Genomic DNA, 24,078 nt, shown 5'->3' with positions numbered 1-24,078 from the left:
TTTACGTTTAAGCCCCGAATTAAACCAATCTCTAAGCTCCATTAAAGCTCCTTTTCCAGAATATTATTCAAATATTTAAGTTACGGCTGCTTTTGCTATTCCAATGCCAGATTTGTTTCCGCTTGCGCTGTTCTCTCTCAGCTTTGGTCTTGAAAAGCTTACTAAATGGAATATTTGTTTCAGTTTACCTGAAGCTGTGTGCTAGGCAAGTGGGATTTTCCTAAAGTAATTGGAAAATCTTGAGCTCACCAAAAGACTAAGTCTGCTCCATCTTATTATAGACTGTAGAAAAAGACTATTTAAATTAATTGGAAACTGCGCTTGATTTTCTGGATCGAAGTTTAACTGTGGTAATTCAAAAGATTATAGACTTGTTGTACAACCCCCCTTCTTTCTTAGGCTTACATAAATCAAACTCATTGAATGGGAGGTCATTGAAAGACAAAAAAGTGCGTTTTTATGTAACAGTTTTCTAATTTGTTTTAATAAGGTTTCTTTTAGAACAATTTTATAGGAAATTGTCTCCTCTACCCTAAGTGCGGAAATATCTTCTTTCAGATGAGCAGACGCGCTCGAATGGTCGGCTTAATTTTCCAGTATCTCAGTTGGGTCTCATAGACTTGTCTGTTTTTCCAAGTTGATAGCTCCCCTGCTTTGTACTTACTAGGAGGTTCCAACTCAGTGGCTCTCGTCAAAATCCGGGGTGGGGGGGGGGCACAATTGGAGATACTTTTCTCAAACCAAGTGAAAATGTCAGAGAAAACTGAAAAATGAGCCGTATATTACCATAAAGGTAAAGATATACTAAAGAAAACTGACCCGTTTCTGTGGATGCTGGAATTATACAGGCTTATTTTAGTTTTGACAAGATATTTGAAGAAACATAATTTTAGCTGGGGGAGTGCAAACTAAGGTCGGGGGGGGGGAGGACTGAGAGCTGTGAGGGGCAGTTGCCCCCTACCCCATAGCAAATTACGCCCCTGTTCCTACTTGAAAAAAAATCAACTTCTTAGACAAGCTGTTTTTTGTTTTGTAGTTAAATGTCCCTTAAAAAAAAAAAAAAAAAAAAAAAAAAAAAAAAAAAAATATATATATATATATATATATATATATATATATATATATATATATATATATATATATATATATATATATATATATTTCCCACTTTTTTGTTTCTCTCCTGTAATGCCTCAGCGTCTTTTGAATTATCACAGTCGTGCTGTCATTACCATCATGTTCACTCAGTGAATCAATTACTACTTTACAATTCAGTAGTGTCTTAAGGTTGCTCATCAATTATTCTGCGTTCATTGAGTCATAGAATTGCAAATTTTTGGACTGTGTTCTTGGATTTGAATACGAGATTTTATAGTTGGATTTTGTTAGTATTTAGAAACTCTTGGCTGTGAAACAATGCAGAAAGTTCGTTCTAAATGGCTGACCAGAAGTTCGTCGCCCTTGCAACCGAATGATGAAAGTTTAGAAGAAACTGAAGGGGACCAGCAGTCTACTTTTCTGAAAGTACCGTTTACAGGCAGGAGACGTTCTAGAAGTTTCGACGCTAGTCCCAGAAAATCAAAAGAACATATCCGATCAATACCCAGTAGCCATCATGGCACTCCTCCAAATTTAAGTGTAGATGAGTTACAAACTCCTTTACTGGGTGCGTTAAAAAAATCTTTCTCACGACATAATTCTTCTTCTGACAAAGGAAGTTTACCATGTGTACATTGTATGTTTGTTGAGGAATATGATAGAAGACAAGTTGAGCCAGGTATCGGTCATCCTTCAGTAGAGTTTAGTCTCGACTCAGAAGTAAGTTTCAAGACCTCAAGTTCATCAGACTCAGGCGGAAGCCAAGGGAAGCTTGAGCGAAATTTTGAACGAAACTTTACAGACAAGCAAACAAATAGATGGAAAGAATGGAGAAGAATTAGACTTGGTAGATCATTCGGAAGTAAAATAGAAATCGGTAGCGGGGATAACTGCAATGTTATAAAACCTCTTGTGATGGCTTCCATGCTAAAGAACTCAGCCAACACATGTAGTAGGACACCATCTAGTGATGTTGAAGGGGGTTTTCTGACTGCCCCAAGAATGCCTGTCACTCGAGCGAGATCAATGGGCGGAGTTAAAGACTCGGAAGATATGACTCTACGTCCCCCGCGCCTTTCAGTGACCAGAACTCGCTCCATTGGAGGCTGTAATCAAGATGAAATAAATAATTCTGGAGGGAAGCCGTTACATGCAAGGCCAAAGCTGGGTTTAAGTTTAAAAAAATGGGAAAGTGCCTGTGGAATTTCCGTTACTATTTCCCCTAACTCACCAATGCGATCTCTGTCACCCTATCAAGGCGTTTCTCCTATGGCTTCTCCATCAATTCAGTGTAAGCCAGGAACATCCATAATTTCTCCAAGGAAAACTCCAACTCCTGGAACCCCAAGATTAGAAAGACAAAAGGCTTTATCGGGTTGGTTAGACCAGCCATCCTTTGAATACCTTGCTCCTGATTTCTCTGATCGTCGTCAAATATCGTTAGAAAGTCAAATGTCAGTTAATAGCTTGGATGTTCCAGAGTCTGTGAGCCGCCAAATGTCATTTGAATCAAATTTTGGTAGTGTTAGTATCGATGTTCAACCTCCTACTGAGTGCCGGTTCAGATCTTTTGACTCGCAGTCATCTATTGAAAGTGCTTGCTCAAGTCTTGCTCCCAGTTCAGGTGCTAGTTCATTCACTGGAAAGTTACTTTACGTACGAGAAGCCCTTAGTGCTTCAGCAAGTCTTAGCACTTCCCCTCCTAAAATGGCAAACTGGCGTCAACAGTCTAAATTAGTTAATTCATCTAGTGAAATTGATTATATGGAACAGAGCCCTCCTTCTGATATATATTTGACTGTTCCTGTTCTACCTGTTTGCGCTCAGAAAAGAGGAAGAGCGGCTAGTGTGGATGCCAGTTTTGTGAATCTGCAGTATAGTGTTCCAAGAGGTAGATGTGTCACAAATAAATTTTCTTTTCGCCGTGTTTGTTCTTCCTTCATAAATCCTAGTCCCAAGAAAATCCAGTCAAAATACCGTTCTCGTTCTCTAGAAATCTGCAGGTCAAATCAAGATCCTAACGATGTCTATTTAAAAGAAATTATTGATTCCACGAGACAAACTACCCGGTAAGTATTAATAAGTTTTTACATTTCGCATGCCAAAATTTCTCAAGAGGTATTTATGACCCCTTTGTTTTCGGCAAGAAACATGCTGTTTTAACATAGCTTGATATTAACTCCCCTTATTAAGATACATGCTGTTTCAACTTATTTAGCATTTAGCTCTCGTTATTATGAAAATCGAACGTTTTCCTTTTTGTTTTCGTCTTTCGTTTTCTATTTTACTGATAATTTGATTTAGTGTCTAATTACTAATGCTCTCAAAATGCAAATTGATTTTTGACTTATTCAATTTTTTGTCATTTTTAACATTTTACCTGGATTTGTGTACATTGATTCTGTACATTGAGAATAATTAATTGTGCAAATTGGTTTTCATGTAGTACGCACTGAGAATAATGTAGAGCTTATGTAAAATACACTGAAAGTGTACAAAATTCAAAAATTAATCAATTCAAATCCGGATTAAAGTAGAATTTTCCCAATAATAGCTGCAATAATAAAGAGGGAGATGGTAAGTAAATCGGGAAAGGGAACATTAATAGCGGGGATAACGAAATAACGGCAAAGGCGGCTTAGTCACGTCCTACAAAGGAGCGTCAATAAAAGTGGTGGGGTTATTTGGTCCCCCCCCCCATGAATATTGAGATGTACCGTTTTGGGGGGTACCCTCGTTGAAAAAAAAAACATTGCGGATCTTTCATTGAATAAAAAACAACAAAGCCTCCTCCCTATATTTTGGAAAAATTCATTCCCCCCTATACATTTTTTATGAATTTGTGCCGCTGCTCTTCCAGATATACGAAAACCATGCTCCACGATGGGGTTTACTAAGTAGCCAGCGAAGTAGTAACACGTGAAGTATATCATAATTAGTTATAATAAAGTTATAAAAACGGCAGTTAAAAGTTGTAGCTTTCTTGGGAGTTAGCCAAAGGAGAAACTTTGAAGGCGATGGTATGGAGAAGGAGTGTCTTAGTGTTTCCCGCTCAGGGGGTTTAGCTGGGATACGTTTGAAGTAGTATTAGTTTCTTAATATTTAATTGCCCAATTCCAAGAGTAATCAAGTAAGCTAAACCTATTTGTCGTGACTTGAACTTCTGAGGAATTCCTCGAAAATGAAATATTTTAGTAATAAATAATGGGTATGATGAAACTCTGATTTTGATGAAACTCTGACGTTGGAGGTAAAAGGGGACGGTCACCATGAATATCTATTTCAGGGACAGTTCTTTATTCATAATTAACTCATAATATTTTGTCCTCTGTACATTCTCTATGTTATCGCTCACTTTTGTTCAAGTAACTTGGACAAAAGTTACTTCGACAAAAGTGTTACTTGGACAAAAGTAAAAGTTACTTGGACAACCCCCCCCTTCCTTCCCTATAGTTTTGTTTGGGTGCACTTATCTCATTGGTGGTATTCATGCATCTGAGAAATGCTATTAATTTCGCTCTATTGGCTAAATTACAAATTATGATTATTGAGAGCATGAGAATAGTATCTTATAAATTGCAAAGAAAAGAATTGAATTATCATGTTAAATTTCTTCTATCCTATAGGGCACAAATTTAGATTTCATCTTCTTTCATTTAAGTTTTAGGGTAATTTTGTCACACTAACGCAATTTGTTATTTGGCTCATTTTAATTAATATAGTTCTATTTTGTATAATTCTATTAATATAGTTCTTTTGTTTTGACACACTGATATAGGTCAGGTTGGACAAGTATGATACATTTTTGTTGCTACTGCTATATTCGTCTATCTTTTTGTTCTGATTTCTTAGTTCGAACTTCATTGATGCTCAATTGCTCATTCAATCTTCATTGATGTCATTTCAATGATGTCAGTGTGTGAATTCAATGATGTCATTTCAAATAGAATGGAAAAGGGACTATTGATTTCCGGCCATTTAAAATAGTTTTACAGTTGATGTTTTTATATGATATTCTAGTCTCGTCTCCTTTGAAGTCACATTAAAAGATAAATAAAAGATTTTCACTTTTGACTTTTTCAGCTTCTAAAAAGATTAGAATTATTTTGATTTTTATATAATATCGATTGTACGCGCACAGTTACACTTAAGATTAGACTCGTAGTTGTTTTTTTTTTTTTTTTTTTGCATTTTAGGACATGATCTTTTAGAGGTGGTGGGAGTTTGACTTCAGTGAAACTCATAGTAAAATTTATTTTTACTAACCTTTGTCTTCCTTGTAGTTTCAAAATAGGTACCTATAAATATCGGTCTGATGTCCTAGGGGTAAGAAAAGGACCAGATATAAAAAACATCTCTAGGACAGGGGCTGGTTGGTTTCCAACCACTTTCGACTTAAAAAAAAAGACTAGAACTCTCAATTTCTGATTGCTTGAGCACCCTCCGAATTTTCTGTGACCATGAGGAGGGTTGAGGATGAGGTACCTCATCCTCAAGTTAAAAATTTTTAAACCTTTAGAATATTTTGACTGCATCCAAGAGCCGTCCTCAGAAAACTACGCATGTAAATGAAATAAAACATACAATAAAAAAACATAACATACAAATAAAAAATATACAAAAAACAAACATAAAAACATACAATATTTTTCGAAGTAACTCTCCTCCGTTACGGAATTACCTGCTCATTTTGGGATTTAATTTCTCTCTTTACTTTCATAATAACACTGTAGACCAGAAATATTCATGGAAATCCAGGGATTATATATAAATTTCTACTTCCACCACCCCCGCCTTTTCCTTAGAACTAATACTGTATTTATCTGAAGGATGAATGAAAATTAGGATGTTTTGGCATCAAAATGCGCCCCTTGAGGCATCTGCCTCCCTCCCTAACTGCAAAAAAATCAGATAACCCTACTGTAGAGGTTTCAAGCTCTCATATACAAATATTTGGATTTTTTTTTTGCCAAAGAATGATCATGAATAAAACAACAACAAGTAAAACAAGAGGGAATTTACCTAAAACAGCAATTTTTTTAAATCTTAAGAATATTGAGGCTATATCCAAGAGTCCTATATCCAACAGCCGTCCTCAGCAAATTATGTATGTAAATGAAATAAAACTTACAATAAATGGGAACACTAAGATTGGAAAATTAAAACAATCCCAAGTTTGTTATTTTTATGATGGGAAGGCAGTGTGGTCTTCGTTGTTATCACAGTTTATATAATTATCCAGTATGATCATTCCATATCTCACCCATTATAAAAACCCGGACCGGGGTGCGAGTGCTCCGGAGAACGTTTTTGCAGATAGAAACATAAGCGGCATCAGATCTTTTCACGGGTAGACAAGTCAGACGCGAAACAATCGGAAACAAGTGGAAACCCGCTATTACGAATAATGCACTTTGTAACCATTTCTCATTGATAGACGCAAACACACTGATCCATAAGTGAAGAAAGAAGTGGGAGGAGCTTTTTGTTCGCACCGAGAACGAAGACCAGAAATGATCTGCGATAAGCTTACTGGATAATTATATAAACTGTGGTTGTTATTTAAAGCTCATAGTTTTGTGCCGCTGTTTTTTCCCAGGGATGATTGCGTCGAACCAAGGGTCCTAGAAGGTCGGGAGAGAGCTCACTCGAACAAGAATTAAAAATTGAAATGCATTTTTAAGTAACCAAACAAAATGGAGGGCAACTAGCTCCATTCCCATGACACTTTTTCCCCCAAAGACATCCAAATGAAATTTTGTGATAGATATTTGGTTCATCATAATTGGAAGGTCCAATAAATATTCCTCTGGGGATGAGAGCCCCTAGAGAAAGAGCTGTAATTTTTGCAATTTGTCCATTTTTCACAGATAGTATTTGCAACTGGGAAACCTACGGACTTGGGGATTTTTCGGTGGGGGGATTTGCCAGGGGAAAATTCTCAGTGGGGAGGAAATTTTCTTGGAAGAATATGCCTGAATTCAACTACAGAATTTCTTTTCTTTGTCTTTCTTTTTCTTTGGATGCACAATTTTACATATGGAGTGAATGTTTCGGTGCTTTCGGGGGGAAAGTTTCAGCGGGAATCAATTTTCCGGCCGGATTTTTCTGTGGAAAGATGTGGGTAATGTCCACAAGGGTGCTGCAGGGTGGCATCACCCTTTTTATTGCGCCAAAATGTTTTTGGTGTCTATTTTAATGTTTTACTTAACTGAAGTGGTTTGTTTCTTAATAGAATGACATATTATTATTATAATATAGTATAGTGATACGGTAGGTCTTTGCTTAGGAGAGGAGATAATATGCCTTTAGGAGTACGTTTTAATGGCCTATTTTCTAGGCCTCATTGAGCCATCAGATGAAAATTGAATGAGTTTTTGGTACTTGTTGTCTAATAATGAACTTGCCCCCTTTTCCCAATAATCAAACTTATATACAACAATGGGCAACTTCTATAACGGGCAATCCTTGGGCTGTGGGGGTGGTTTGTCGTCACTGGAATTATATTTTTATGTAGCAATTCAATAGGGACAACTTTTTTTATTAGACAATGAAAAAAGTGAGAATGAGTTCGTCTAGTGCGAAATGCCACTTTGTATGTGTGACCGAAAGAGATTTTATTGTTTTCACTGTCTAAAAAAAGGATTTGTCCCTACTGAACTGTTATTGGTACGTCACGGAAAGGAAGTTCGATCTTTGAAAATACCTAGGAAGCATAGTTATCTGACTTTTTGACTTCTTTAAATGAGATGGTTATCTCAAAATTATAACTCACCTGGGGGGAAAAGGCGTGGGGGTGATGGCTACCCTCATATCACTTTTGAATCTTAGAAGGGGCACTAGAACTTCCAATTTCGAATTGAATGAGCACCCTCCAAAGCTTATAATTTTCAGCTTCCTTTCTAATGAATATAGGAAATTATCAAGGGGAATATGGGGGGGGGGATTTCCAGGGGGGAATTTTGCTCAGGAACTTTTTTTTGGGGGGGGGTTCCAGGGGAAACGCCTAGCACCTTGATATACACTATTGTTTTTTTTTATCACTGAATAATTAGGCTGGTAAATGAAGCTATCAGGTTGGAATGGACCATAAATGCATAGTTCAGAAGCCTATTTAGCTAATTCCGTGAAACATACATTCATTGTTGATTCGATTTTTAGGCACCAATTATTGGGTAGAAAAAAAACTTTGTCGATTTTTGGGTACTTCTTAGTTTAACGGAACACGCTCAAGAATTACGCTTAGGTTACACCTCAGAAAACCGGCTTCGTAGCAACAAAGACAAGTGACGGGTGATAGAATGCATCGGACTTGTGTAATCTGGGCTATATATTTGAACATTTGAGGGGTGGGGTTTAGTTTAGGTTATGTTAGGTTATGGTCGCTGTACAAATACTTTACCCCCACCCCCTTCTAATATGCAAATATATAGTAATATATGCAAATATTATGTACAAATATAGTTGATAATGAAGAATGTGCGTAGATGTACTTCAGCGTAGAGTTAGTCGAACTAGCTTCTAAGAATTACTGTCGAAGCAAAAATATGTTTTATCTTTATGTTTTGTATATAAAGTGAATAATATGTAATTACTATAATAGATTAAATTATATTAAATTATTTTATAATTGTTGAATTGCATTAGAATATCATATTATTGATACTATAACATGATAGTATCAAATAATTATAAAAATCATATAATAGTAATGATTCAAAATAAATACTAAAATAAAATAATAATTCTATATAGTAATCTTTTGTATATAAAAATATGTTTTGTATTTAAAATATTTTTATATACATTTTTGTTATTAAGCCTTATTTGGGAACATCCTTGTGATTGTCTGTTGTCAATATCTAATCAATCTTTTTGGCACTAAACTATGAAAAAGGTTGGATTAGTACGTGCGCTGTGAGGACCTTGAAGGAGGGGGTCTCCCGGGCCCACCAATAGAACCATTACAAGCGTCATCTTGGCCATTTATACCTTTAGCACATTGGGTAACTAAGCTGTAAAATGAGCCAATTTGATGTCCTGCCACTTTCAAAGCGCTGATAATCTAAAATAGCAGGTATGCACCCCCGGGTGGCTCTTTGGTTCCTAGGTCATCCTTTTCTGCTGAAATTTAATATTCTTAACGATTTTTCTATAGTTCTTTATCTTTCTCATAGAATTTAATTGTTTTATTATATTTTTTTCTCTCTAAATTTGAGCCCCCTTAAAGCTAAAAGGTCTCAAAACAGCGCATAGTCAGCAAAAGTTTAAAAGCATGTTTAGAAAAAACTGGCTAGTGAGAAACAGGGGCGGATCTAGAGAAAAATCACGGGGGGGGGAATGTAACAATGGTGCCAATGAGCGAAATCTCGGGGGGGGCAATGTGACAAAGGTGCCAATGACTGACCAAATTGACATATTTATTCTGGAAAAAGACTGAAAAAAAGAAAAAAAACGGGGAAAAAGAGCGCCAGAAAAAATCTTTGGGGGGTTCCAGGGCCCTCCGGCCTTCCTGTATCCGCCATTGGTGCGAAAAAATTGCCATTTGTAGCTGATTCAGGATTGGTTTTTCTTAATCTTAATGGTAAATTGTAAATGTAAATATTAAAATGCATAACATTTTAAACCCCTCAAAAATGATATGAGTTTGTCATTTTCGAGGGGTTTCAGGCTCTTTTAAAATAGCTATGCAAATTTGTTTTTCTTAATAACATTTTACTATTAAGACTAAGGAGAATAATAGTTACCATTCCTGGAGTTGGCATTTTTAAAAACATTTTTAAACTTTTTACAACTATGGACTGCTTTACCTTTTGGGGCTCATTAAGGTAGGGAAAGTTATCTGGTTGCTTGAGTTGGTTAAGTGAAACTTGAACAACCGTATATATCTTGGTGAATTAAGTGGAATTGAATTTTAATGAAATAGGCCTCCACATGCAGTTATACATCTGTGTTAGACAGAATTCATACCCAATTCATTTTTTGAATGGCCTTTTCATTTGTGTTTTGATGTTTAGTCACTTTTTCACTTTCAGTTAGTTTACTTTCAAAGGTCAATTTTTCCTCTTGTATAATATATTTTTTTGCACACTGAAGACGGCATACGCGAGATATTTGCCGAAATTGCCGTCTTGCCGTCTTTTTTTGCCGATATTTGCCGTCTTTTTTGTTATTCACTGGCTGAAAATTAGCCTCGGTGTTTTTAGTTTTTTGTTTTCTTCATATTTTTCATTCTTCGTCATTTTTCAGTTTGATAATAGTCAGAGAACGCCTGAGGACTATCAAGGCTAAATAAAGTTTTAGGCGAAATTAAAGTTTTATCCTATGATGATCGGATAAACTGTACAATGCCTTGTAACAAAATGGTTATTTTGTTGAAAAAAGTTTCCTTTTTTGCCAAAGTATGTTCCAGGCTCTTGCCAAAAAGAAAGAGAGAAAAAGAAGCATACTTTCGTCTTCGAAAGTATGCTTCAGTTCCATTGGTTTGTTTTTGTCACGTATTTTTGCAATCTAACCACATTGTTCCATGCTTCTGGAGAGAAAAATAGCCTTGTATTTTTGAAATTAGGATATCTAATACTGAATGACAGTTCTAATCAGACAATGTAATACACGTTATAAAGAGACAAATAACTCTGTCTGTTTAAAACCTGATTGTTTTTTTTGTGGGATGTATTTAAAAGGTAAATAGAATGAAAACTTTTTGAGTCACTTCATTTTTTACAAGTAAACTCTATCTCTCTGCGCTTTCGAATTTAAATGGGCAAAATGAGTATTTTGTGTTCGACTACCGCCACAGTTTGCATCATTTAGGCCCTGATGTAAATCATTTATCAAAAAAGATAGAAAATACATTGAACAAAGGGTGCAGCCTTTCCATTGTTTTCTTTTCTTGTTGAAAATAGAGGAAAGCTTTCACACGTTGATATATTCTTCAGTAGATAATTTGTCACCTTAAAGTTAGAAGTTTGTTTTTACGTGCCACTGTTCCTTATATCTGTTGACTTTAGAAAGTAATTTTAGAGGCCAATTACTGTCACGGTTTTGAATTTAATCCGAGGAGACCTTAGGGCTAGAAAATTTTCCCCTCACTTCCTTTACACAAAAGATGCATAAAAGTAGTAGTCTAATTTGACAGCTGCAATATATTTTCGTAAGTGGCTTTAGAAAAGGCAAGGAAAAGGCTCTGAAGAAAGTATTTACGGGTATAGTCTCGCCGTAACTGGGAAACAAATTAAAAAAAAGAAATACATCAAAGCGTGTCTTAAATCTTAATGCACTATCGTACGTGAATAATCTTATGTGCAGATAATTGAAGAAATCATAAAACTAATAAAAAGTGGATTATGATTTTCCCGAATTTATCTCTTACCATAAGACGGCGCTGAGGCGAAGGCCACTTTTTATTTATTAAAGTGTGTCTGAGGTCTGAAAACGCTATTATGTGACAATCTTATATGTAGGTAAATTGAAGAAATTCTGAGATAATAAGGGATAAATAATTTTGGGTTTCCCCATTTTATCTGTTACTAAATGATGGCGCTGAAGCATAGGCCATATTTTACACACCCAGGTATATTTTGAATCTGAGTGCGTCATTATGCGTAAATAATCTTATGCTAGATAAGTCCAAGAAAATAAGTTTCTGTTATGGTAAGATGGCTCTGAAGCGCATGCCATATTTTATGTATGAAATGGGATCTTAAATCTGAAAGCGTTTATAGTGAATCTTATTCGTAGATAAATCGAAGAGATTATGAAAGAATAAGAAAATGAAATAAGTTTCCCCTCTATACTTGTTACCATAAGAACTAGTAAATTGTTAATGGCTACATTCATTACTAATATATATCCCTCCACAAGTTCGTTATTCTAATGGATTGCGTGTTTTCTTATCCGGTTTATCATTTACGTTGTAAGTTTGTAAATTATGTTACTACATCCATTAAGAAAGCAAAGAAACAGACGACAGGACTTATGCTATTCTATGGTATAAGCAGCTGTAGTCACGTACGTAGGAGGGAGGTGCAAGGGCTCCCGGCCCGCATCTCACCATATTTTTTGAATTTTTACCAATAACCAAGTTAAATTTAAATTTTGTATGCCTTTAAAAAAAAAATCGAAAATGTGCCCCTTCCCATGTAATGATTAGCTCCCCAAAAACAATTTGTTTGGGGACAATGCCTACCTGTAATTTCAGAGCCTCAGTACTTTGAAAATGGATTAAGAAGAACTCTGTTCTTTTTAATACCGAATCACCCAAATGTGATAAGCCCATGAATGATCAGTAAAGGAGATAATGAGTGGTTTAACTGGTGTGCCTAGGACTCTTACCAAGTCTCCTGAAAGTGCATGCAACTTCTTGTGTATAGAATTATATTTTAGTCTTTCCCAAGCCTATGTGGTCAAGTCCCCCAAAAATAAATTTGTGTAAACGATCCTGACCGACTAACCGTGTCGTAGACAATGAATTACCGCTCTGCTTTGCAATACGGGACCTAGGATTTGATCTACCCGCAGTAAGGCTGGGCAACAATCTTGCTGCTTGTTCCTGTAAACAGACCCAGCAACTGGAACGTCAATTTGACGCCAGCAATTGTGCCAGCAATGGCTCTGGAAGATCTTCATCCTTTTTTATCCTTTTTTATCCTTTTTTATCCTCATCCTTTTGTGTACTGTCCATAGCAATATATCATAAAAACTATCAGACGAACATCATTCTAGTTGTCAAATATTTTATTATTAATTGTTTATTATAAACTCGTTGTTCTAATAGATTTTGGTGCTTTGTCTTGTCTTGCGCTTATTATTATATGTCTGTTATCGTATGTGTTTACAAAGTTATAGTAATTAAGTAATTTTATTATCACCATATGGTCTTAAAAAATTGTGAAAGGAAAAGGTACTTAAATAAAAAGTATACTTGGAGACAATTGTTTATGGATCCTGTGGATCCCTTTCAAACTTTTCTTTGTGCGACTGAGTGCCCAAAAGTGTGTCCCGTGAGTCGGGAAGACCATAGACCATCCCCACTTCCCGTAGCGTGCGTACTAGATTCTAATTGTGTCTCAGGATTTTGCCTGAATGCTAATTCTCTAGTTCAATTTGTGTAGAATCTTCACCGTAGTATGAATATTTAGAGTAATAGGCTACAAGCTTCTATCTTCACCGTTGAAGATTTTGGGGCATACTGAAACCGAGCACCCCTCCTTGGCTCTCGCTTCTCGCGTACACAATAATAGATTTTCATGAAGGGCTGGCTCCAATCCAATTCTTCCGATCTAAATTCAATCGAAACTCCGCCAAACAAAATTCAATCCTGTATTTCCTATTCTAACCACTTCCCTTTATGGCGCTAGTTCTGTTGTCCCATCATAAAGCAAGATTGTATTACTATATATATTTATTCCGTGATCTTGACTGAAGACGATGTTTTGTAAGGATTAATTCACATAATGTTTTAGATTACGATATGGCCAAGTTATCATTTTTCTCGAGCAAAATTTGATAAGATAATAGGGTCTTGCATTTTTGAGAAGTAATGTTCCAAGTGTCATTAATAACGAATAGTTGCATGGGATACAATGGATAAAATGTTTGTGTGTGTTTTTGTGTTTTCTGTTTTGTGTCTTTCCAATGTTTGTTGTTGTTGTGAAATGAAAATCCTGGTAACGAAAAGGTCACTCAGTTTCTAGCACGTGAGAGAGAACAGTGTAATTAAATTAAGGCATTACTAAAAACGCAGAACCAGAAATAATCTTGTTCAAAACTATAAATGCAATTTTCTGTTTTTAAATTGATGTTTTAGTAAATACCAAATTTTTAGTTTGAAATTTCCTGTGGCCCTAATTTAGTTTTTAATTAAATTTTGTTTAGTTTTTATAGTTTCTTGTAAACATGGAAAATTACGCCATTTCTTGAATTTTCAAAGGCATGGGTGACCGGAAGAGGTTGATCAGAATCCCTCTCCTCTGGAAAAAAAAAAATTTACAAAAAATTCGACTTGCCAAATTTAATAATTAATAATATAAATTAATATTAATTTAATAATTAATAATTATTAATAATTTTAATCATTAATAATATAAATTAATAATTATTATTAATTTAATAAATAATACTTAATAACATAAAACTGTTGTTTTAAATCAACTGACCCTCCTCCTTTGTCCAAATTTATGTAAACTTCCTCCTCTCTCTGAAAGGATTTCTATGAGGAAGCTTGTGTATATCTACGAATAAAATTTATGCCATAAATATACCTTAAATTTTATAAAGCAATAAATAATAGGTTTTTTTTGTAAAACATATATTCTATAAATAAATTATAAAAAAGTATTTTAAACTTGATATTTTCACAAACACCAGTTTGTAATTAGGGTTAGCAGTGACCTTCAAGAAAGAGTAGAAAACGATTAAAATATTTCAAGGTAAAAAATGGGATAAGCTTACACAGTTCAGTTCACTTTGTAAAAAGGCTGGTTTCCCGAAGTTGTCTGTATTGACCCTTGGGTGTGGATAAAGAGAAAAGGAGGGACAACTAATGGAAAATCTTGTGGATCAAAATTTCTCCCTCCCTTTTTACCTACTTAAGATTCCACACACAAAAAAAACAATCAGGTAGAATTAAATTTTTCGCTCTTTTACTGGCTTATGCCTAAAATTTTCACACAAGCTAGCCCATCGTTTTTTTTTTAAGTTTGGTTGTTTGTCTCTTCAGAAATTACTTCTCATTAAGGAATACTGTCATCGTATTACGAAATACGTTGCATACGTAAATCAGAGAAATTACGGTACAATTTTGTCGCAGAATTATGGAAAAGCAATTTACCTTATTCTCTCTAGTATTACATGATAAATCCAAGGTGCACTCTAAATGCTGATTATACTACTACTATTATTACTAACAACCACTATAGCACCAAGTCACACGCTCCTCTTCTTTCCCAATCTATTCAAAGCTTCCCTCCTTACCCACTTCTCAAGAACCTCCAGTTTTCTTTAAATCCTATTACGACCTCTTCTCACTGTTTTTTGTTCGGCCCTAGATAGATGGCAGAAAAGGACAATCTTTGTGATACTGTCGTTCTTCATCCGGAAAACGTGTCCTAGCTATCTCAACATTTCTCTTGTGATAGCCCTAGGAAGGGAGATAGAACCAATTTTATCGCACAGCATACTGTTTTAAATACAGTCAGTTAAAGGAGTACAGAAAACTATCCGTTGATAATTCCTCTGGAAAACATCTAAAAAATCCTCCCCCGTCTTTGGGAGTGCCCACATTCCAGAACCATTCTTAACTACTGTCAGGTACTTAACTCAGGTTAGTACTGTCAGTACTAAGTACTGTCGTTCTTTCGTGTACTGTCAGTACTGTCGTGTCAGTACAGTACTGTCAGTACTCAGGTTCAGGTTAGTACTGTCAGTACTAAGCACTGTCGTGCTGTCGTGTACTGTCAGTACTCAGGTTCAGGTTAGCACTGTCAGTACTAAGTACTGTCATGCTGTCGTGTACTGTCAGTACTGTCGTGTCAGTACAGTACTGTCAGTACTCAGGTTCAGGTTAGTACTGTCAGTTGCTTCTAGTATTCTTATCATAGTTCGCAAATCTAAATTCCTACTCTTCCAATTCAACAGTATTCCTACACCCTTGGCCTTGGTTATTCTACTTTTAACATCTTCACTGCATCCACCGGCTTTAATAAAAATATTACTAAGGTAAAAGACGCAATCCTCATGATCGATCTTCTGGTTACCCAACATAACCTCTTCGGCTTCATTCATTCCTAGTCGAAGCGACTTAGTCTTTTTGGCATTAATTTTCGAACTTATTCTTGCACCCTGAGCTTTCAAAATATTTCATTTTGCTAACATTTTTTTTCTGGGCTCAACCATCTGCATAATCTATGTTTAGGAGAGTTTTACCTTCCCATTTGATTCCATGTTCTCCCATAGCCTTTGTCGTGTTCCTTAGGACAAAATCCATATAAATTGGGATAGAACACAACCCGGTTCAACTCCTTATTCAATATCGAACCAGCTACTTACTTCATTTCCTATCATAACCGCAGCAATATTATTCTATAAATGACAAAAGGTAAAAACAAGAGGAATCATTTTAGGACAGTGAATAATTTTTTTTCTAAATGAATATTTCGGCTCCAGGCTATTTCTAAGACCCGTCATCAGCAAATCACAGATAAATATAAAATAAGGCTTACAATAAAATACGCAACCATTAAACTAAAAATAAAGATATTAAATCAGTCCTAGCATCATAACTTTATAGAGTTTACTCCTGGTTGAACTTTATGATGATGGTTATGATGGCAGAACCGTTTAGTTCTTTTTTTTTTAGTTTTAATTTAAAATTGATTTTAACTTGAATGGATATGCAAAGTAAAAAATGAGAAGTTTTCTTGCTTTTTTGAAAAAAATTGCTATAGGCTACTGGTAAAATAACATTGTTTAGCCCCCCCTCCCCCCGGTGACAATATTTTGAAGGATTTTGTCATGTTTTGCGCTAATATATATTTAAAGCTGGTTTCCTTATTTGCAGATTCACACGAGCTAGATGTAGTTTTCTTAGGGTCGTATCCCCGGGAGGAGGGGGGCTCTGCGTTTGAACCACCTCTCCCCGAAATATTTTTTGCCTCATAAATTAGTCGTAAAAATGCATGTGAGAAGACATTTAATCCCCCCTTCGAGAAAAAATTCTTTTCGTTACCCCCTCCCTGACTTTTACACACTATTTTTGGGTTAGAACTAGGCATTCTTTTAGCACGCTTGATTATTGAAACTTATCGTTCTATTTTGTCCCTTCTTCGTTTTAGCTCCCTAATTGCTACAAACAAATGCTTTCTCCTTTGGCTATTGAATTTAATTAGAAAATTTGGAAAGTTTTTTTTTTTTTTTGCATTGACTTGAATGAAACTTAGGTAGAGAGAGATGTTGTACATCTCAACTAGTGTATTGATCTCTTGGGAAATTTCTTTGAAATTTATTTCTTATGAGAGAACAATTTTCTTGCCCGAGGAATATTTTTCTAATGAAATTCAAACAGACTGAATAATGTATTGAAGAAACCTCAATTCAGCAAGAAAATTTGTTTAACTGTAGATATATACTTTAAACTCTTTACTCTCTGTAGAGGGGATTTCTGATATCTATTACAGATTAAGGGAATGTATTTTCTCCTAGAAAAATTACTGTTCGGGATTTATTTTCTGCAAGGGCATTTTTTGTTTGAATTATTGGATAGGAATTCAAGGACATACGCAAGAATTTATTTGGGGTGGGGAATGGCAGGTCAAAATCACGTAAATAAATAGTTGAAACGTATAGAAAAGGTTAGAAGTCAATGAAAATATTAAAAATATTGAGATTTGGAGGGAGAAGGTCTTTGAGGGCCCCTAGCCTGTGTACCTGCCTAAAAAATTAAACACAGTGTTAGCCTTATTGATTTTAATACAGTAGAAACAGGGACCTTAATTAAAAAACAATTATGGTTCAAATTTTGTTAGTTCGTTTTACTGGTTTAAAATTGCTTACCTTATTCAATTGCTGAGAAGGAAACTAAGGGAATAAGCAGGAACTGGTTCGGAGTTGGGGAGTGACAGATAAAAAAACATGTAAATAAATAGGTGAAACATATAGGAAATGTAAAAAATTAATGAAAAAATCATAAAAATAATCAGATTTGGAAGGGACACGTTTCTGAGAGCCCTTGATCTGCATCACAGTTTATATAATTATCCAGGATGATCATTCCCTATCTCAGCCATTATAAAAACCCGGACCGGGGTGCGAGTGCTCCAGAGAACGTAGAAACATAAGCGGCATCAGATCTTTTCACGGGTAGACAAGTCAAATTTCTCTTGGACGCAAAACTTGGCTTCAACGTTGGAACACTAATTTTGAAGAAACTAATTTTAAATTAATTTATTCCAATACATACATGAAAATCAGTAGTTAGTAGTGTAATGTTATTATTAGATGTTTTTAGGAATTAAAAATAGGTTTCGAAGTCTCAAGTTGGTTTCAAAGGCATTTTGAGAAACTTTCTGCCAAAATACGTGTTCCAGGGTAGTTGGACCGCGGATGGCAGATCAAATGTGAGGAGCTGTTTGTACGCGCCGATATATATATATATATATATATATATATATATATATATATATATATATATATATATATATATATATATATATATATATATATATATATATATATATATATATATATATATATATATAAACACTACGAAAACTTTACGAAAAAGAAAGTTTTTTTTAAGAAAAGTAAAGGCCATATTAAACTTAAGATTAGTAGAAATAGAAGCCTACAATAATTCAAACTCAAAACGACCAGAAATTATTATTAAAGAATAAAAAAGGAAAGGAGAATAATTGGTATGGCGGTAACACTGCATATAAATTTATATGAATATATATATAGTGGGCTGTAATAATTCCCAAGATAAGTATAACATTGGTTAAGAATGGAAAGAAAGACAAAGAATAAATTTAAAACGATAATCAAGTAAAAAATAAGTTTTATTTGAACAGTTCGATAAAGCGATGACATTTGGTTATTATATTTGAGGCTTTGCATTGACATTTCAGTTTTAAAATTTTTGTCAATTTTTTCTCAAAGGGAAATTACGTGGTGGGCATGAATGTAGACTTGCAGCTAAATTAAATATAGTCACTTCTACTTTTCACATATGTTTATTGATATTGGTTTGATTTTTATTGTATGTAGTACTGAGGAGCTCATTAAGGAGATAATCAAACATAAATTTTAAAAAATTTTACCCCTTTGTTCAAAAAAAGAGATAATCAAATATTTAAACTACTAAAACTAAAATAATTACTTACTATTTTATTTTTCTTTATAGGAACGTCTCTCAATTTTTCGATTCTTAAATTTTACTTCGTAATATGCAGGTGTGCGCAAAAAAAAATCTTTGAAAAAAAAGAAAAAAAGAAAACAAAACTAGTCTTATCTAGGCTCTCCGCCAAAACAGGTAACTAGACTTTTCAAATATCACAGGAACTGCAATCTGAGAAAATAAATATCACGACGTGAAAAAAAATGATAAACTATCCAGTTGCGGATCCAGAGGGGGGGGGGCGAAGGGGACCCCCGTATAGTAGTCTAAAGGAGTGTAATTTACCTAATTAACCCAATTTTGCATTAATTTAACTTGCTCCTAACGTTAGTTTATCGGATCAACCTATTTTGCACCCACCCTCCCAAAAAATCCTGGATCCGCCCCTGAAACCATCACATCTATTCCACCAGTTATTAGAAGAAGAAAAAATTTCTTATTTTCACAAATTTCATCAACCCCCGCCTCCTTTTTTACAAAATCCTACATAGGCCAATCATTTGAGTCCACTGTATGTAAATAATACATTAAGTCATAATTTGTAAAAAAAAATTAAGTCATACCTGTGAGATGGGACAGTTGCAAACCACTTGGCCGGCTCACCAAGTTTTTTTCTGTTTTTGCAAATTCGAATAATGCACTTTCTAACCATTTTTTATTGATTGACGCAAAAAAACTGATCCATAACTGCACGAATAAGTGGGAGGAGCTTGTTGTTCGCACCAAGAACGAAGACCAGAAATGATCTGCGATAAGCTTACTGGATAATTATATAAACTGTGATCTGCATACACGCCTAGAGAAGCAAAGACAAGGCTAATTTGAATGAAATTTTAATAGATAGATAGATAGATTTTAGATAGATAGATAGATTGATAGATTTATTTTCCATATAACAGTACAATAGTTACACAACAATCTACAAATCCCCACAAAGGCTCCATGGTCTTTAGGAGGGGGATTAATCACAGAGAAACAGAAAGTTCAATTATAAAAAACATGACTCAAACACTTTTCTTTCATTTTACTGGCTTAAAATTTCACACGGAAATCCAATCTTACTGGCTTAAAGTTGCATAAGGAACCAATGAGGCTTAAAAAGAAAGACTAATGGCTTCCCCTCTTGCATACATTTAAAGAGTAATGTGATTGGTATTCGAAAATACGTAACAGATATGAACCAATGGAATTAACGTATACTTTTGCCACTGAATCATATGAATGTAACCTCTGTATTTCGCTTAGGTTTAATTTTATGCTGATGAGTAAATTCGATGCTCCCTGTTTCTATGAAAATAGAATTGAAAAGATTAATATTTTTCTACTTCTCTAGGCTTGTACGCGGTCTAGGGACTCTCAAGTACCTGCCCCCTCCAAATCTCAATATTTTACAATATTTTCATTAGCTTCAATTTTTTACAGGCAGCGCAACAGCGCTGCCTAAGTAAAGAACGAAGTTGGCACAATAGATTATTTTTTTTTGTTTAGACCAGGGAACTTCATATCGAAAGAGTTGTCGTAGAAACTTCGAAAAGGGCTCATTCGATTGGAAATTCGAAGGGCTTGTGCCCTTTTTAATGTGTCGAAAGGGACTGGGGGAAAAATAACACCTCTCACATCCAGCATCTCCCCAAACACATCGGATCAAAATTTTGAGATAGCCATTTTGTTCGACGTAATTAAAAAGTCCGGAAGTTATGTCTTTGAGGATGACACTCCCCCCAAAGCCTTCAGGACAAGGGTTGTAAGTTATGCCCGGGGGGCATATGAGGTTTTTATAGAAAGCGTTGTCATATAAACTTCAAAAAGAGCTCATTCGATTGGAAATTGAAAGGGCTAGTGCCCTTTTTAATAGTAGAAGGTGATTGGAGGGCAACTAACCCCCTCTCAAGCCCACCATTTCCCCAAACACATCCAATCAAAATTTTGAAATAGCTATTTTATTCAACGTAGTTGCAAGTTCTGGAAAATTAGTTCTGAGGATTACAACCCCCCCCCCACCTACAGCCCTCAGGGTAAGAGTTGTAAGTTATGCCCTGGGGGCATATATGGTTTTCTTTTATAGAGAGCGTTGTCGTAGAAACTTCAAAAAGGGCTCATTCGATTGGAAATTGAAAGGGCTAGTGCCTTTTTAATAGTCGAAAATGTTTGGACCCCCCTCTCACGCCCACCAATTCCCCAAACACATCCAATCAAAATTTTGAGATAGCCATTTGTTGATCGTAGTTGAAAGATTCGGAAATTAGGTCCTTTAGGATGACAAACCTCCCCCCTCCCGACTGTCCTAAGGGCAAGGGTTGTAAGTTATACCCTGGGGGCGTATTAGGTTTTTTTTAGGAAGCCTTATCGTAGAAACTTCAAAAAGGGCTCATTCGATTGTAAATTGAAAGGGATAGTGCCCTTTTTAATAGTCGAAAGGGATTGGAGGGCAACTATCCCCCCTCTCAGGCTGCCACTTCCCCAAACACATCCAACCAAAATTTTGAGATAGCCATTTTGTTCAAAATAGTTGAAAGGTCCGGAAATTATGTCTTTGAGGATGTCACTGTTCCTACAGCCCTCAGGGCAAGGTTGTAATTCGAGGGAAAAACTAACACCTCTCACACCCAGTATCTTCCCAAACACATCGAATCAAAATTTTGAGATAACTATTTTGTTCGACGTAATTAAAAAGTCCGGAAGTTATATCTTTGAGGATGACATTCCCCCCAAAGCCTTCAAGACAAGGGTTGTAAGTCAGGCCTTGGGGCATATAAGGTTTTTATAGAAAGTGTTGTCGTAGAAACTTCAAAAAGAGCTCATTCGATTGAAAGTTAGAAGGAATTTTGCCCTTTTTAATAGTCGAAAGTGATTGGAGGGAAACTAACACCCCTCTCACATGCACCATTTCCCCCAATACATCTGATCAAAATTTTGAGATGGCCATTTTGTTCGACGTAGTTGAAAGGTCCGAAAATTATGTCTTTGAGGATTGAAAGCCCTCTGGGCAAAGGTTGTGAGTTATTCCCTGAAGGCATATAAGGTTCTTATACAAAGTATTGTCGTACAAACCACAAAAAGGGGCTTATTCGATTGGAAATAGGAAAGGCTAGTGCCCTTTTTAATAGTCGAAATCGATTGGAGGGCAACTTACCCCCCTCTCACAACCACCACTTCCCCGAACACATCCAATCAAAATTTTTAGATAGCCATTTTGTCCAACGTAGTTCAAAGATCCAGAAATTGTGCCTTTGAGGATGACACTCCCCCAACAGCTCTCAGGGAAAGGGTTATAAGTTATGGCCTGGGAGCATATAAGGTTATTATAGAAAGTGTTATCGTAAAAACTTCAAAAAGGGCTCATTTGATTGGAAATTGAAAGGGCTAGTCGCCTTTTTAATTGTCGAAAGTGATCGGAGGGCAACTAACCCCCCTCTCACGCCCACCATTTCCCCAAACATATTCAATCAAAATTTGAGATAACCCTTTTGTTCAACGTAGTTGAAAGTTCTGGTAATTAGGTCCACCTTTGAGGACGACCGCCCCTCACAGCCCTCAGGGCAAGGGTTGTAAGTTATGCCCTGAGGGTATATAAGGTGTTTATAGAAAGCGTTGTCGTAGAAACTTCAAAAAGGGCTCATACGATTGGAAATTGAAAGAGCTAGTGTTCTTTTTAATAGTCGAAAGTGATTGGAGGGCTTGACATTTTTGTTGTAAAGAGCGACATGGGTACAATATATTATTATTATTATTTTTGTTTTGTTTAAAACCTTTTTTGTTTTTGTTTAAAGTCTAAAACCTACTTTTTCATTGGCGCTTTACTGAAAACTATATGCGTCTTGAACAGTCTTGGAAAGTATAAACAACATCAAATTGAATATTTGATATATAATGATATTAGTTGTTGAAAGATCCATCAATTCAAGAATTTATTCCGCTCTAATTTTGTTTTTACTTTCAATACTTTAAGAACTGAAAAAGAAAATATTTGTAATATAATTCGTTTTCAGTGAAGCGCCAATGACGAAGTAGGCTTTTGGTTTTTATTTGCAGTTAAGGAAGGGAGCAGTATCCAACTCTTGTTTGTAGTGAAACTATATTCGTCTTGAACAACTTTAGAAAGAACTAATAAATTAATTTTAATGTTTATTTTCGATATTAAGTACAAAAGAAAATATTTGTAATAGAATTGCTTTTCAGTAAAACGCAAATGACGAAGTAGGTTTTAGACTTTTACATTGAGAGAAGGAGGCGATATCCAAACTCTTGTTTGTAGTGATTTTTGTTCGTTTCAAGCTTGATTTGCATATTCAATTTTGGTTTCAATCGTTTTAAGATATATTTATTAATTTACATTAATATCTATTGTATGTTTGTTTGCATTGATTGTTTATTTAATTTCTGTTCGTTTTAAGTTTCATTTATGCTTCAATAGCAAGATATTTTTTTTCGTTTTAAGTTTGATTTTCATGTTCAATCTAAGCATTACTCTCCTTTAAGATGTATTTATTCATTTATATTATTACTTGTTGTATGTTTTTTCCTATGATTGTTTATTTAATTTCTGTTCGTTTTGGGTTTCATTTATTTTTTAGCAGTAATTTCTGGTCGTTTTGAGTTTGAATTTTAACAGGTATTTTTATCTGCTGAGCTTAAGTTTAAAAAGGCTTTTACTTTTCTTATACAAACTTATTTTTAGGAAACTTTTTTTAAATTTATTTTTGTTTGTTTTTTATTGCAAAAAATTTCAAATTTTTAAAGATTCCTTAGTGCAAAATCAAACTTTTTTAAAAAAATCAAATATTCATCAAAGTATCAAAACTGGTATCAAAGTAACAATATCAAAATGAAAAAAGTTTGCTCCCTTTGAAATGAGCACCCTTTGAAGTTTATACGACGGCCTCTTCTATATGAAGTTCGTCTGGAAAAAAATAAATGGAGTGTGGGGGGAAGGGGGGGGGGTTAGCTGCCCTCCGATCAGTTTTTATTCTTAAAAAGTGAATTTCAACTTTCAATTTCCAATCAAATGAGCCCTCTATGAAGTGTATACGAGCATCCCTTCCATAAAAACAATATGCCCCCAGGGCATAACTTACAACGGCTACCCT

The 24,078-nt window shown here is 35.1% G+C and overlaps 1 protein-coding gene across 1 annotated transcript in view; it reads left to right on the top strand.

Moving 5' to 3' along the window:
* Window positions 1-1,416: 1,416 nt before the first annotated feature.
* Window positions 1,417-24,078, top strand: part of LOC148953325 (uncharacterized) — a 79,148-nt gene continuing 56,486 nt past the window's right edge. The window contains exon 1 of the mRNA XM_089087924.1: window positions 1,417-3,167. Within this exon, the coding sequence (XP_088944050.1) occupies window positions 1,417-3,167 (1,751 nt within the window). The remainder of the gene's footprint in view (window positions 3,168-24,078) is intronic.

The sequence above is a fragment of the Artemia sp. Qi Xiang Cuo genome, chromosome 4 (assembly GCF_049724085.1).
Source record: "Artemia sp. Qi Xiang Cuo chromosome 4, ASM4972408v1, whole genome shotgun sequence".
Classification (NCBI taxonomy): Eukaryota; Metazoa; Arthropoda; class Branchiopoda; order Anostraca; family Artemiidae; genus Artemia; species Artemia sp. Qi Xiang Cuo.
Note: the sequence above shows the minus strand (reverse complement) of the source record. Positions and strands in the feature narration are given on the sequence as shown.